General features: G+C 34.1%; 2 protein-coding genes across 2 annotated transcripts; both read right to left on the bottom strand.

The window, feature by feature from the left end:
* Positions 1-259: 259 nt before the first annotated feature.
* On the bottom strand, positions 260-713 carry LOC108204002 (outer envelope membrane protein 7-like). The gene has a single exon (XM_017373241.2). It carries the CDS (start codon positions 592-594, stop codon positions 397-399), a length of 198 nt encoding a protein of 65 aa, XP_017228730.1. The 5' UTR covers positions 595-713; the 3' UTR covers positions 260-396.
* An 845-nt stretch (positions 714-1,558) lies between these two features.
* Positions 1,559-3,869, bottom strand: LOC108204000 (small nuclear ribonucleoprotein SmD1a). Its single transcript, XM_017373238.2, has 4 exons — positions 3,712-3,869; positions 3,516-3,592; positions 1,943-2,134; positions 1,559-1,829 (listed from the first exon to the last, which is right to left on the bottom strand). The coding sequence occupies exons 1-4, from the start codon at positions 3,723-3,725 to the stop codon at positions 1,768-1,770; spliced, it is 345 nt and encodes a 114-aa protein (XP_017228727.1). The 5' UTR covers positions 3,726-3,869; the 3' UTR covers positions 1,559-1,767.
* Positions 3,870-17,763: the final 13,894 nt, after the last annotated feature.

The following is a 17,763-nucleotide window of genomic DNA, read 5'->3' as shown; positions in this document are numbered from 1 at the left end:
TTGTGTAACAAAAGAACCATCACATGCTCCCTCCGTTTCATAATACATGTCCACTTTTGAACAAATTACACATATTAAGAAAAACTTACTTTTATAGAAAACCTTCATTTATAATTTATTATTGTATTTATTGCATTGATCAAGTATAATATGTGAGATATATTTGATTTGGGAAATATAATTTAGTAGAATGTGTTATAAACTTCATCTAGGAAATACAACTATCGACTACATTGCATTGAAAGTTGAAATAGGACAATTAATTTGAAACAATTTTTAGTTATCAAAAGTGAACATGTAATATGAAACAGAAAGGAGTATAATCCAAATCACATCCCAACAAAAAATCATCACAATTAGCTAAATCCATGAAGGCTAACACACGTATTAATAAACCTAAGAAGCAGGCTGCTCTTCATGAGCAGCAGGAGCAGAAGTAGAGGCATCATCAGGGTCCTTAGCAGGATCCGACTTGTCCATAGCTTTTCGAGCCTGGTCAAGCCATGGCTTGAAAGCAAGCTCAATTGTGGCCCATCCTAGAGCCAGGGCTCCGAGCACCACTGCTGCTGTCTTCACCGAATTGCCCTTCCCCATTATAATCTGATGAATCTCAAAATTGAGTTAGTCTCCTATGTTGTTGAATTTTACAAGTTAAAGAGGTTTATAGTTTATATATGTGTTGTGTAATGATTAGGTTTGAGTCAGATGCTTCTTGTCTTGTACCAAAAGGCAAAAGCAACGGTTTGTATGGGCCCTGGCCAGCCCATGCTATTTTTGTTATGGAAGTGTGTGTTCCTCAGTAGCAGGAGTTCGAAACTTATCCAAAATACCTTAAATTCTGTAAGTATCAAACTAAAATTCGAAAATATTATCTAAAATATTATATTTTGTGATATTCAGTACTTCATCAGTCCTTTTCTTTTGTTAACGTTTATTTTTGCTCACACGTATTTCAACACATACATAAACTTAATTTTTTCAAAAAGATTGAATAAATATTTGAATATAAAATTTCTATTCTGACGAAAAAAAGTGTTAAATTAATTTATAAAATTATACTATATAAAAATCTTGCAATGCATGTCGAACTCTTCCACCAAATTATTAACAATCATGGTACAGTTTTTGTCGGAAATGAAGCATAGATAGTGAAAACTTAAGTAAAAAGTTTTTTTATTAATGATAAGTAAAAAGTTTTTTATACTCTACAAATTTAGAACAATATTTTTATTTCGCCTGAGTTCTGTAACTACCAAATAAATATCCAAATATAGACTATTTGTAATCTTTTATATTGTCATTGTTTACACTTTACAACCTTCTAAAAAAATTCATCAAAAACAACCCACCTGAAAATAGAAAATTGAACATGTCCATCCTGCAATTTCTTGCATACAAGTCTTTATTACTTCACAGAAATTTAAAATTTCAAAATTAATGTTAATTATCTCATGGTTGTAGTAGAAAAACCTAGCAACACTACTGTGCAGGATGCAAACAAATAAAAGCTACCACTAAGTACTGAAATAATGATAAACATGCCAAATAGCTCAGAAGCTTTGTCAGTAATGGCCAAGACATCCAAGGAGCCTCGAATTCACTAATTTAGGAGAAGTAAGATTGTAGAGCATAATTTTCAAATAGACAAAGCAGAAACTACACATTACACTCCGATCGTCCATTTTAGGTACTGTTGGCACATTACCATATAAACTCCAACAATGCAATAAAACATAATATTGGAAAAAATGTAGCAGTACAACAGAATTAACGGCCTCGCCCACGACCACGCCCGCGTCCACGTCCCCTACCGCGTCCCACAGGCCTCCCTGGATTGCAAAATTTTTAATTAGGGTAGAGAGTAATTACAATAACGTTTATAACGACAGGTAACAAGTATTTAGCAAAACAAAAAAGTGGTAACCAGAAAGAGTTGAAAAACCTGCAGTTGGCTTCTTGGGCTTAACCCTAGGTGTCTCTTCCACCAACAAGGTCTCAAGATTCAAGCTATCAGGCAAGATATAGTAACGGATGTTGTTCCCCCTAACACTCAGGTGATCTAGAGTCACTGGGTTCTTCCCCCGCAGTGTAAGTTTTACAGTCTTTAAATGTGTGTTCATACTGATATCCACACCTGAAATGCGGATCATCCAATATTAAAAAAAGAGTATATAATTGACACTACTAGAGTACTTATCGCAAATTCCATAGCATTAGGTGAGGCTATCAGTCACCGGAACACAGGAGTAGCTATCGTACGTTCTATAAGAATCTCATGATATTTGAAAAAAGTTCACGACAACATTAATCAATCAATTCAAGGTCATGTGGTTCAAATGAGATACTATTATGAAAAATCTCATGGATACAAACTAGCACTCGGTAATAAAAAGGTTTTTGGGATATATTGGATTCTTAATGACACTTATATTTTTGATGTCGGAGCAAGAAACTGACATGATTTGAGAGGACGTGAAAGCTCATATACCAAAAACAAACTCCTACAATTTATCACCTTATGCTTTTAATATTGATACACTATTACTTATGTGGTTACAACTTGACACGAAATTCCGTCAACATCAGTAACAAAACCCATGAAGAAAGAGAAGTAGTCTGATACAAAATTCCAATTATTGAAAAATAATACATATGACAAAATAATTGTTTACACGTCTATTTTAAATTATAATCTAAATCAATTGAAATTTTAAAAATGCAGAACTCAAACAAAATACTTTCAAGGCAACTACAGTTGAGGCTTTCAACATTCTTAACTTTGTATGTTCCCTCTCCTCCTCTATAATTCTATCTCTTCAAGTAGCAATAAAAGCATACATAATTCAAAAACGGCGACACGGTATCAACAATTTAGATTGTTTTAGTGGGTACAGTTAACTGTACCCTATAAAGTACCAGAGGTGCAACAGCAAAAGTGAATAATACTTCATTACATGTAGATTTGCATTAAACTAGTATGCACAACTCGACACAACCGGGGTAATAAACGAAAACCACAAACCGGCGCAATTCTGTTTAGAACAATAGTTTAATGTAAAGTGTTCATAGTAAAGACTCAAAAAGCCTCACTTATATCATCATCACTCACACGAAATTATAAAATTATACTGCTCAACTAGTAACCTAATTGTGCACACTTCAATTTTAATAAATATCAACAAATAAAACACCACTAAAAGAATGAACACAAAATCAAATTTTAACAGTGTTTAAAAGTATCACAGTATTTCAAAACTTCAGGTTTTATGTAAAAATTATATATGAAATAAAAACAACATATCCGCTTTCAATCAACTATAAATTAAGCTACATGCTAAATAAAAACAACATATAGACCTTTAATTCACTGTAAAGCAAGCGGAGTTCAGATACTTTGTTCAAATCAATGTTTAATTCCAATTTAATAAGTTCTGCTTCACATATAAAATACACACACACATAGAGTGGGAGGGAGAGGGAGAGGGGGGGGGGGAGAGAGAGAGAGAGAGATTCACCTGTGATAGTGCCGTGAACAATAGTTCCATTCTTAAGCTCAATGGACACAGTCTCGTTGTTCAATTTCATCAAAAACCTACACACACATTCACATTTAATCAATTTACACGCATAATTACAGATCGAAGAAATCGAAAATTAAAATAACAAAATTATACGAAAACAATACATATAAAAAGTGTAGAACGAACATACCTGACGAGCTTCATTGTTGAAGAAGAGATGAAATCTAGGGCTAGGCGCTCGGAGTTTCGTGAAATAGAGAATTTGGGGTTTTAGGGTTGGCTTCGCAAGTGGAACGACCCAAGTGTGAACTGTAAGATCAAGTGGGTTGAATAAGCCGAGTAGTGGCCCAGTTCAGTAACCAAACGGGCTCGTTATATTTTTCATCTCACGAGATAACACGTCATACTTCTTTCTTTCTTTCTCTTTCTTTCTTCTTTCTTTTTTTTTAAAAAAATCTACAAAATCGTAGATAAATTGTATCGAAATACAATAAACCGCAACTGGGATATCTTTATTTCAAGAATGTTTATCGTCTAACCGAAAGTCATGCAAGCATAACTCCGGACGTTTAGACAATAAAGCTTAAATGAATTAGAAAAAAATACTCATACACGTAACAGCTCGCTTCCAAAATATCCTTGAAAAAACAATCAAACAAAACATAAATCAATATATAAAAAAAACCTAATAAAAAACAACAACAAAAGAGTATATATATTATAAAATAGAGAGGAATATATGTATAAAATATAAAATTATTAATAAATATCTAACCAAAGAAAAATTCTTTGGTTAGACACATAAAATTTAAAATTTTAACTGAGGAATAAAAATTGAGTTAAAACCTAATTTAATATATTAAATGTAATACCATCAAAATGGTAACTCAAGCCATAAGATGGCACTAAAAGCCATTAAAGACATAAAAAGTCATAAATAATGACCCATAAATGGTACTAAATATTCATAAAGAATATTTACCCAATCACAATTTAAAACGTAACAAATTAAGATCCACAATTACTACTACTAAAATCAAATAATATTCAAATTTACAATTCTAAAACTAAAATGATGCCATAAAATAATTCAATCATAAAAATCTAATAGCACTAATCAAGTGACCAATACTAATTCAACATGACACCCATATGCATACTCTCTAACTCAGGTACAGACCCAGCTCAAAATAAATGACTCAGTAGCGGAAAAAAAAATCAAAAAGCAACTCATACAATAATAAACAAAGCAATGCAACCTTAAAATTAAGGAAAATGCTAGAGACCCCAAAAAATTGTCCCAAATAATTTTCCCAAATGATATATCCAAATCTGATTGGCTGAATTCACTCCCATAATAATGAGACCCCCCTGCAGATTCATCAATCACCCAATCATAACTAGACACTTGTTTGTCACATCATTTGGTAAAGATTTTTGGGAATTTTTTTTGGGATCTCTAGCATTGCCCTAAAATTAAAACTAATAACCTGCGACTCGGCTGAAAAAAGGAAACTAACAGGAAACAATACTCAAAAACTAAATTCAGGCAATCCTTAAAGCTAGTGAAATAATCAGCAGAAGGCGCATAAAACTAGCAAATCAAACTACTCAAACACGGCTTCACTCAACTCGATGTTAAATAAAATGACTCGGGAGGCGACTCGGCTTCACTCAACTCGATGTTAAACTAAATGACTCGGGAGGCAACTCAGACCAAACCACGTGTCAAAACTATGCATCACAGGACTTCAACACAGTACTGTAACTCCGAAAACGCAAAACTAAAACCAAACTAAAAGCGACACAGTGACTACAACTCGAAAACAAAACATAAACATTCAGGTTGACATATGATCCAAAACATATGATACATAAAGAAAAAGACAACATTCATATACAAATAAAAGGGAACCTTCAAAAAGTGAAAAACAACAGAGAAGACAGATCTAGGCAAATGAAAGAGAGGCGCAGGTACCATTTTGGTGCCATACTCGATGGCTTGCTCGGTGTGAAAAGTGTCGTTTTTCCGGTGATACCCTGGCAGATAACGCGCGTGTTCTTGTCGATAAACTCCGTCGGCGGCGGCGCCGTGTGACAGCCCGAGAATCCGGGGGTCTGGATTCTGACGTCACCACATAAAACCCATTTTTAAACACTTTTGAAAACCTGTATTTTTTTTTATTATTTTTTTTTTAAAGATAATGAAATCCAGAGCATTTAAAACTTGAAATTCAAAGCTTGAAAACCATAATAAAAGATTTTGAAAGAGAACATAAATCAAATGATTTCAAAACCTGAATTTCAAACTTGAAAGCCATAATAAGAGAATTTCAAGAGAACATTTAAACTTTAATAAATGATTCGAAAGAGACATTTCAACCCCCTAAAAGCAACAGGATCGCATCCAGGTTACAGTATTGAAATTAGAATCCACCACTAATATTACACAACATTTCTTACCAAATCAGATCATCTTCGATAAGAAGAATCGCTGTCAACTATTCCAGCTATGACTTACACTTGAATCCCTATAGCACAGCTCTAGCTTGCACCAACCTCATCAACTTTCCTGAACACTCCTCGACCACTAGATCCTCAACTCTGTCTCCTCGCCTAGCATTAGCCTTATTCACAATCTCAATCAATCATCTCATCTTTAAGCCTTTCTGAAAGGGTTAGAAAGGAATAGCAAGGGTGAGCAACAATGCTCAGCAAGTAATAATAAACAATGATAGTTCTGAAATGATATAACAGAAGTTTACGAGTTCAAGATATAAGAGGATTCAACCTGAGTTCATGAGTTCATGGTATTGTATAGAATGATTTACAATACCTTGCAGCATTTAAACTGAGAAATTCAATCTTTCCAAAGAATTATTGAATTGGACTATCACATTTTAATTAAAACCAAGGTTAGGCAGCTGATCAGTTCTGCACTAACCCTGAGCAGGCCCCGCCATGCTCTATCACTGGATCCAAGGCACTCATTGGCCTAACATGACCACTCATTTGGTCCACATATTTTTATAAAAACAACAATCCAATTCTATAATTCAATAACAGGTCAACGTATAACAACAGAACATAAACACAATCAATATCGATGATAGAATAATTCCAAATCAAACTTTGATAATCAACTTTTCATAAACCAGAGTCCATCCTTCCATAAATCATAGTTCAGGAAATCCTTAACTATTCAGTATCCTCCATTATCGGCTAAGCAACTGAATTTAGCCTGCTAAACCAGCATGACAATGGCGGGTTGAATAATCAAGAAGATCCCAAGTCATTCTAGGTTCTAACCATCACTGAGCAACACATGCTTCAATGACAATCTGAACTTCGAATTAATTTGTAAAACTGGAATTATCTGAATTTTTAAGGATTAGAACAGGATGGATAAAATATTTCCACTTTCAAATATGAAAAAGAGTGGTACGAATATTTGCAACACATACGAAAAGAATTGATCAGAATAATTGCAAAATATCCAAAAGAAAGGTATAGGATACTTGCAACACATATAAAAAGAATGGATCAGAATATGCAATATATCCAAAAGCAGGGTGCAGGATACTTGCCTTAAATCTGACTCCAATCTCACATCTCTATCTCATCTTTCAACTTTCACAATCTATGCATCTCGTAATCTCTAGACCATCTCTAGTTATACTTTATTCGCCACATCGCTTCGCTTACTCGATTCATCCCTTATTCGCTTTGCAATACCCTTCCGACTTTCTGACGTCTTCAAGCGTACACGTCTCGTCCAAATCCTGTTGAATCTGCATATAAACGGATGATTAAACTTGATTCTACGCGTCGATAGCTTCGTTTTGACTCTTCATACACCTCCATCGGATTCCAATAACACCTTCAAATCCTCGTTTGATTACGAAGAACACGAAGAACGCAGCTCGGTTTCTCGGTATTCGTGAAAAGAAACAGGTGAAAATGATTTTTTTACGGTGAAAATAAGTTACATGAAAGTCTATTTATATTTACAAATAATTGGTACCCCTTTGGATCGTATATGACATGAAAATACGTATTTAATAGCTTTATATTAATAAAGCGGGGTCCAATTGGTACCGGTTTACGAGATAATCATCAAAACGGGGCTTTTTAAATCAATCATTGGTCTGCGGGTCCCATTTGCACGTATTTCGATAAAAAGTAATATAATAATCAATATATCTGGATTTCACGTATATCGAGACAAACTAGATAATTATCAACAATTAAAATACCCGAAAAACTCCGCCGGACCGACTCCGGGGAAAACCGTACTCCGGATCGAAAAAGTCAAAACACGAAAAGTGTTCGGAATATTCAAATTAGGCTAAAGGTGAGTTTTCTCGAAACTTCCGGGAAGAAAATTTGCTACACCGTTACGAGTGGACGGTTTTACGGAAATCAAATAATCAATAATTAAATATAAATATACGCAATTAAATCCGTAAATTGATTATAAAATCATCTAACATTCCATAAATCGATATGAAAATATCCAAATAAACTATATTTTCTCCTGAGCATATAGAAATTGAAATCTCTCAAATACGAACACATATGAGCAGTTAACGCAATAAACCAGATAATATAAAATTCACAAAAATTCATATATTAATCACATAATAATCATAAATCAACATAAATAATTAAACGAGCAATACCACCAGTAACACTTAGTCACATACCACATATATTCACATAATTATCATTTAGAATTTTCAAAACAAAATATGAAAATCAGTTTTGAAAATACAATTATTTATCAATAACACAATAACTCGGGGTTTAAATATAAAACCTTGAAAACTCATTAAACTGGAATAAAATATTAAATCTTATTCCCTTCTTTGAAGAAAATCACTTTCATAATATTAAATAAATTTTAAAAAGTCCGGGTCATTACAATCTACCCTCCTTATAGGGATTCCGTCCTCGGAATCAAAGAAAGAAGGAGGACGAAAAATCTGTAAAATCCATATTAATCCATGAAACAAGTATAATCACATACAACTATTTCACATAATCACATCAATATTCAACTACAGACAACAATAATATCTAGACAAATAGATTTATAATAATCAAATCTAAATTTAATAATATGGGATATTACATTCCACCCCCTTATAAGGATTCTGTCCTCAGAATCCGCGATGAGAACTAAAACGTATCATTTATAAGATCATTGTACACGCTTCATAATATCACATGCTCGTCCGCCTTTGCTCAACTTTGGCATACCCTTCAAAGTTAAAGAAATAGGAGAATCAAAACCTTCACAATTGCAAACTTCATTTCCCAAGAATCAATCTTTGGGAATTTCGGAGGAACAAGATATTTTCAAAATAGGTCACATTGGAATACAAGAGTGACTGGGAGATCAATACGATCAAATGAACTTCATGTTGCGTGTCCATATTAGACACTACTAAAGGTTTTTAACCTTCTTGTAATCACAACACACACAAGTGATGGCGTCCCATCCAACTCCTATCACACAGACAGGTATACCTTGTGTCCCCTATACATAGGGTTGTTCATCCCAATCAGATGGAAAGAATCCAAGAAATATGAAGGAGCATCAAGGAATGTTAAGGATTATCGAGGAATATATTAAGGAATATCGAAAAGATATCAAGGAATATCAAAGAGTGTCAAAGAATGTCAACGAATATCAACGAATATTAAGGGATATCAAAGAATATGGAAGAATATCAAGGGATATCACAGAATATCAATAATATCAAGGAATTCCACTGTCTCTTCATAACACGCCTTTATCATACACCGATTCAATACTAACTCACACCAATAATCAATATCATTATCATCTTAGAATTTGAGAAATTGAAAATCTCATTTATCGAAACTTTGGTCGAAAGGATATCATGATAATATCTCACTGATGAGAAAAACAATCCAAAAGAATCTTAGTTGAAGAGAGGTATTACCAAGGTCTTCTCAGATTTTCGCTCTGCTTCAATAAATCATTGTTCGATATATGTCTTCTTTTCAATGTTCTCGATAATCGATCGATGTTGATTCGTAATAGCCTCGTAAGATGTCATCGTAGACGTTATAGTTCGTAATAAGTCTTGGCCTCCACTTCATCCCCATTATCTGTGAAGTCACTAGCAAAACACGTAGCATATCATCGATTGTATGGATCGCCAACCTGTGGGTTATGGGCCCACCTTGATGTCGTTTAAAATCCCGATTAACTTAAAGCGTCATCGCCGAGGACTAACGTTCTAACTTACTCGCACACATCACCTCTAATAACTGGACTCAACTCCACATACTCTCTATCATGCACTTCTCATCTATCAACCTCTATCTACAAATCTCTTCTTCTAATCCAACACAACTCATATTCTACACTAACTCTTCATATCTCACTAAAACAATATACCTCTTCCAAATATCTGACATGGTCAACATACTATGAACCATGCATCTCTATCATTCTCAAGTCAATACAATAGACCATTTTCAATTATGCAGTATAGTCAGAATACTTTGAACTCTGCATCTTTACCAATCCCAACTCAATCATTCATTATCAAACTATTCTACCTAGGTCTAATCTTGACCTTTCTCACAATCCATCATCTCAATGAGTCATCTTAAAAAAATCATATGTCTAACTTAGGGATCAAAATCTCTCTAAACTTATACACTCAACTTAGTCGTCTAACTAGACTCTATGCTTCACTCACATCACTAGACTATTCCCAAATAGTCTAACCATACCTCTATGTGAGGTTACACAACTTTCTTCTCTAGAAAACTTAAGACTATAATCTATACTCAAATTTCAATAACTTGTAACCTGTTGCTCTGATACCAACTGTGACAGCCCGAGAATCCGGGGGTCTGGATTCTGACGTCACCACATAAAACCCATTTTTAAACACTTTTGAAAACCTGTATTTTTTTTTTTTATTTTTTTTTTTAAAGATAATGAAATCCAGAGCATTTAAAACTTGAAATTCAAAGCTTGAAAACCATAATAAAAGATTTTGAAAGAGAACATAAATCAAATGATTTCAAAACCTGAATTTCAAACTTGAAAGCCATAATAAGAGAATTTCAAGAGAACATTTAAACTTTAATAAATGATTCGAAAGAGACATTTCAACCCCCTAAAAGCAACAGGATCGCATCCAGGTTACAGTATTGAAATTAGAATCCACCACTAATATTACACAACATTTCTTACCAAATCAGATCATCTTCGATAAGAAGAATCGCTGTCAACTATTCCAGCTATGACTTACACTTGAATCCCTATAGCACAGCTCTAGCTTGCACCAACCTCATCAACTTTCCTGAACACTCCTCGACCACTGGATCCTCAACTCTGTCTCCTCGCCTAGCATTAGCCTTATTCACAATCTCAATCAATCATCTCATCTTTAAGCCTTTCTGAAAGGGTTAGAAAGGAATAGCAAGGGTGAGCAACAATGCTCAGCAAGTAATAATAAACAATGATAGTTCTGAAATGATATAACAGAAGTTTACGAGTTCAAGATATAAGAGGATTCAACCTGAGTTCATGAGTTCATGGTATTGTATAGAATGATTTACAATACCTTGCAGCATTTAAACTGAGAAATTCAATCTTTCCAAAGAATTATTGAATTGGACTATCACATTTTAATTAAAACCAAGGTTAGGCAGCTGATCAGTTCTGCACTAACCCTGAGCAGGCCCCGCCATGCTCTATCACTGGATCCAAGGCACTCATTGGCCTAACATGACCACTCATTTGGTCCACATATTTTTATAAAAACAACAATCCAATTCTATAATTCAATAACAGGTCAACGTATAACAACAGAACATAAACACAATCAATATCGATGATAGAATAATTCCAAATCAAACTTTGATAATCAACTTTTCATAAACCAGAGTCCATCCCTCCATAAATCATAGTTCAGGAAATCCTTAACTATTCAGTATCCTCCATTATCGGCTAAGCAACTGAATTTAGCCTGCTAAACCAGCATGACAATGGCGGGTTGAATAATCAAGAAGATCCCAAGTCATTCTAGGTTCTAACCATCACTGAGCAACACATGCTTCAATGACAATCTGAACTTCGAATTAATTTGTAAAACTGGAATTATCTGAATTTTTAAGGATTAGAACAGGATGGATAAAATATTTCCACTTTCAAATATGAAAAAGAGTGGTACGAATATTTGCAACACATACGAAAAGAATTGATCAGAATAATTGCAAAATATCCAAAAGAAAGGTATAGGATACTTGCAACACATATAAAAAGAATGGATCAGAATATGCAATATATCCAAAAGCAGGGTGCAGGATACTTGCCTTAAATCTGACTCCAATCTCACATCTCTATCTCATCTTTCAACTTTCACAATCTATGCATCTCGTAATCTCTAGACCATCTCTAGTTATACTTTATTCGCCACATCGCTTCGCTTACTCGATTCATCCCTTATTCGCTTTGCAATACCCTTCCGACTTTCTGACGTCTTCAAGCGTACACGTCTCGTCCAAATCCTGTTGAATCTGCATATAAACGGATGATTAAACTTGATTCTACGCGTCGATAGCTTCGTTTTGACTCTTCATACACCTCCATCGGATTCCAATAACACCTTCAAATCCTCGTTTGATTACGAAGAACACGAAGAACGCAGCTCGGTTTCTCGGTATTCGTGAAAAGAAACAGGTGAAAATGATTTTTTTACGGTGAAAATAAGTTACATGAAAGTCTATTTATATTTACAAATAATTGGTACCCCTTTGGATCGTATATGACATGAAAATACGTATTTAATAGCTTTATATTAATAAAGCGGGGTCCAATTGGTACCGGTTTACGAGATAATCATCAAAACGGGGCTTTTTAAATCAATCATTGGTCTGCGGGTCCCATTTGCACGTATTTCGATAAAAAGTAATATAATAATCAATATATCTGGATTTCACGTATATCGAGACAAACTAGATAATTATCAACAATTAAAATACCCGAAAAACTCCGCCGGACCGACTCCGGGGAAAACCGTACTCCGGATCGAAAAAGTCAAAACACGAAAAGTGTTCGGAATATTCAAATTAGGCTAAAGGTGAGTTTTCTCGAAACTTCCGGGAAGAAAATTTGCTACACCGTTACGAGTGGACGGTTTTACGGAAATCAAATAATCAATAATTAAATATAAATATACGCAATTAAATCCGTAAATTGATTATAAAATCATCTAACATTCCATAAATCGATATGAAAATATCCAAATAAACTATATTTTCTCCTGAGCATATAGAAATTGAAATCTCTCAAATACGAACACATATGAGCAGTTAACGCAATAAACCAGATAATATAAAATTCACAAAAATTCATATATTAATCACATAATAATCATAAATCAACATAAATAATTAAACGAGCAATACCACCAGTAACACTTAGTCACATACCACATATATTCACATAATTATCATTTAGAATTTTCAAAACAAAATATGAAAATCAGTTTTGAAAATACAATTATTTATCAATAACACAATAACTCGGGGTTTAAATATAAAACCTTGAAAACTCATTAAACTGGAATAAAATATTAAATCTTATTCCCTTCTTTGAAGAAAATCACTTTCATAATATTAAATAAATTTTAAAAAGTCCGGGTCATTACAATCTACCCTCCTTATAGGGATTCCGTCCTCGGAATCAAAGAAAGAAGGAGGACGAAAAATCTGTAAAATCCATATTAATCCATGAAACAAGTATAATCACATACAACTATTTCACATAATCACATCAATATTCAACTACAGACAACAATAATATCTAGACAAATAGATTTATAATAATCAAATCTAAATTTAATAATATGGGATATTACATTCCACCCCCTTATAAGGATTCTGTCCTCAGAATCCGCGATGAGAACTAAAACGTATCATTTATAAGATCATTGTACACGCTTCATAATATCACATGCTCGTCCGCCTTTGCTCAACTTTGGCATACCCTTCAAAGTTAAAGAAATAGGAGAATCAAAACCTTCACAATTGCAAACTTCATTTCCCAAGAATCAATCTTTGGGAATTTCGGAGGAACAAGATATTTTCAAAATAGGTCACATTGGAATACAAGAGTGACTGGGAGATCAATACGATCAAATGAACTTCATGTTGCGTGTCCATATTAGACACTACTAAAGGTTTTTAACCTTCTTGTAATCACAACACACACAAGTGATGGCGTCCCATCCAACTCCTATCACACAGACAGGTATACCTTGTGTCCCCTATACATAGGGTTGTTCATCCCAATCAGATGGAAAGAATCCAAGAAATATGAAGGAGCATCAAGGAATGTTAAGGATTATCGAGGAATATATTAAGGAATATCGAAAAGATATCAAGGAATATCAAAGAGTGTCAAAGAATGTCAACGAATATCAACGAATATTAAGGGATATCAAAGAATATGGAAGAATATCAAGGGATATCACAGAATATCAATAATATCAAGGAATTCCACTGTCTCTTCATAACACGCCTTTATCATACACCGATTCAATACTAACTCACACCAATAATCAATATCATTATCATCTTAGAATTTGAGAAATTGAAAATCTCATTTATCGAAACTTTGGTCGAAAGGATATCATGATAATATCTCACTGATGAGAAAAACAATCCAAAAGAATCTTAGTTGAAGAGAGGTATTACCAAGGTCTTCTCAGATTTTCGCTCTGCTTCAATAAATCATTGTTCGATATATGTCTTCTTTTCAATGTTCTCGATAATCGATCGATGTTGATTCGTAATAGCCTCGTAAGATGTCATCGTAGACGTTATAGTTCGTAATAAGTCTTGGCCTCCACTTCATCCCCATTATCTGTGAAGTCACTAGCAAAACACGTAGCATATCATCGATTGTATGGATCGCCAACCTGTGGGTTATGGGCCCACCTTGATGTCGTTTAAAATCCCGATTAACTTAAAGCGTCATCGCCGAGGACTAACGTTCTAACTTACTCGCACACATCACCTCTAATAACTGGACTCAACTCCACATACTCTCTATCATGCACTTCTCATCTATCAACCTCTATCTACAAATCTCTTCTTCTAATCCAACACAACTCATATTCTACACTAACTCTTCATATCTCACTAAAACAATATACCTCTTCCAAATATCTGACATGGTCAACATACTATGAACCATGCATCTCTATCATTCTCAAGTCAATACAATAGACCATTTTCAATTATGCAGTATAGTCAGAATACTTTGAACTCTGCATCTTTACCAATCCCAACTCAATCATTCATTATCAAACTATTCTACCTAGGTCTAATCTTGACCTTTCTCACAATCCATCATCTCAATGAGTCATCTTAAAAAAATCATATGTCTAACTTAGGGATCAAAATCTCTCTAAACTTATACACTCAACTTAGTCGTCTAACTAGACTCTATGCTTCACTCACATCACTAGACTATTCCCAAATAGTCTAACCATACCTCTATGTGAGGTTACACAACTTTCTTCTCTAGAAAACTTAAGACTATAATCTATACTCAAATTTCAATAACTTGTAACCTGTTGCTCTGATACCAACTGTGACAGCCCGAGAATCCGGGGGTCTGGATTCTGACGTCACCACATAAAACCCATTTTTAAACACTTTTGAAAACCTGTATTTTTTTTTATTATTTTTTTTTTAAAGATAATGAAATCCAGAGCATTTAAAACTTGAAATTCAAAGCTTGAAAACCATAATAAAAGATTTTGAAAGAGAACATAAATCAAATGATTTCAAAACCTGAATTTCAAACTTGAAAGCCATAATAAGAGAATTTCAAGAGAACATTTAAACTTTAATAAATGATTCGAAAGAGACATTTCAACCCCCTAAAAGCAACAGGATCGCATCCAGGTTACAGTATTGAAATTAGAATCCACCACTAATATTACACAACATTTCTTACCAAATCAGATCATCTTCGATAAGAAGAATCGCTGTCAACTATTCCAGCTATGACTTACACTTGAATCCCTATAGCACAGCTCTAGCTTGCACCAACCTCATCAACTTTCCTGAACACTCCTCGACCACTGGATCCTCAACTCTGTCTCCTCGCCTAGCATTAGCCTTATTCACAATCTCAATCAATCATCTCATCTTTAAGCCTTTCTGAAAGGGTTAGAAAGGAATAGCAAGGGTGAGCAACAATGCTCAGCAAGTAATAATAAACAATGATAGTTCTGAAATGATATAACAGAAGTTTACGAGTTCAAGATATAAGAGGATTCAACCTGAGTTCATGAGTTCATGGTATTGTATAGAATGATTTACAATACCTTGCAGCATTTAAACTGAGAAATTCAATCTTTCCAAAGAATTATTGAATTGGACTATCACATTTTAATTAAAACCAAGGTTAGGCAGCTGATCAGTTCTGCACTAACCCTGAGCAGGCCCCGCCATGCTCTATCACTGGATCCAAGGCACTCATTGGCCTAACATGACCACTCATTTGGTCCACATATTTTTATAAAAACAACAATCCAATTCTATAATTCAATAACAGGTCAACGTATAACAACAGAACATAAACACAATCAATATCGATGATAGAATAATTCCAAATCAAACTTTGATAATCAACTTTTCATAAACCAGAGTCCATCCCTCCATAAATCATAGTTCAGGAAATCCTTAACTATTCAGTATCCTCCATTATCGGCTAAGCAACTGAATTTAGCCTGCTAAACCAGCATGACAATGGCGGGTTGAATAATCAAGAAGATCCCAAGTCATTCTAGGTTCTAACCATCACTGAGCAACACATGCTTCAATGACAATCTGAACTTCGAATTAATTTGTAAAACTGGAATTATCTGAATTTTTAAGGATTAGAACAGGATGGATAAAATATTTCCACTTTCAAATATGAAAAAGAGTGGTACGAATATTTGCAACACATACGAAAAGAATTGATCAGAATAATTGCAAAATATCCAAAAGAAAGGTATAGGATACTTGCAACACATATAAAAAGAATGGATCAGAATATGCAATATATCCAAAAGCAGGGTGCAGGATACTTGCCTTAAATCTGACTCCAATCTCACATCTCTATCTCATCTTTCAACTTTCACAATCTATGCATCTCGTAATCTCTAGACCATCTCTAGTTATACTTTATTCGCCACATCGCTTCGCTTACTCGATTCATCCCTTATTCGCTTTGCAATACCCTTCCGACTTTCTGACGTCTTCAAGCGTACACGTCTCGTCCAAATCCTGTTGAATCTGCATATAAACGGATGATTAAACTTGATTCTACGCGTCGATAGCTTCGTTTTGACTATTCATACACCTCCATCGGATTCCAATAACACCTTCAAATCCTCGTTTGATTACGAAGAACACGAAGAACGCAGCTCGGTTTCTCGGTATTCGTGAAAAGAAACTGGTGAAAATGATTTTTTTACGGTGAAAATAAGTTACATGAAAGTCTATTTATATTTACAAATAATTGGTACCCCTTTGGATCGTATATGACATGAAAATACGTATTTAATATCTTTATATTAATAAAGCGGGGTCCAATTGGTACCGGTTTACGAGATAATCATCAAAACGGGGCTTTTTAAATCAATCATTGGTCTGCGGGTCCCATTTGCACGTATTTCGATAAAAAGTAATATAATAATCAAAATATCTGGCTTTCACGTATATCGAGACAAACTAGATAATTATCAACAATTAAAATACCCGAAAAACTCCGCCGGACCGACTCCGGGGAAAACCGTACTCCGGATCGAAAAAGTCAAAACACGAAAAGTGTTCGGAATATTCAAATTAGGCTAAAGGTGAGTTTTCTCGAAACTTCCGGGAAGAAAATTTGCTACACCGTTACGAGTGGACGGTTTTACGGAAATCAAATAATCAATAATTAAATATAAATATACGCAATTAAATCCGTAAATTGATTATAAAATCATCTAACATTCCATAAATCGATATGAAAATATCCAAATAAACTATATTTTCTCCTGAGCATATAGAAATTGAAATCTCTCAAATACGAACACATATGAGCAGTTAACGCAATAAACCAGATAATATAAAATTCACAAAAATTCATATATTAATCACATAATAATCATAAATCAACATAAATAATTAAACGAGCAATACC

This window comes from Daucus carota, chromosome 2 (genome assembly GCF_001625215.2).
Source record: "Daucus carota subsp. sativus chromosome 2, DH1 v3.0, whole genome shotgun sequence".
NCBI lineage: Eukaryota > Viridiplantae > Streptophyta > Magnoliopsida > Apiales > Apiaceae > Daucus > Daucus carota.
This window is presented reverse-complemented; position numbering and strand designations above follow the sequence as displayed.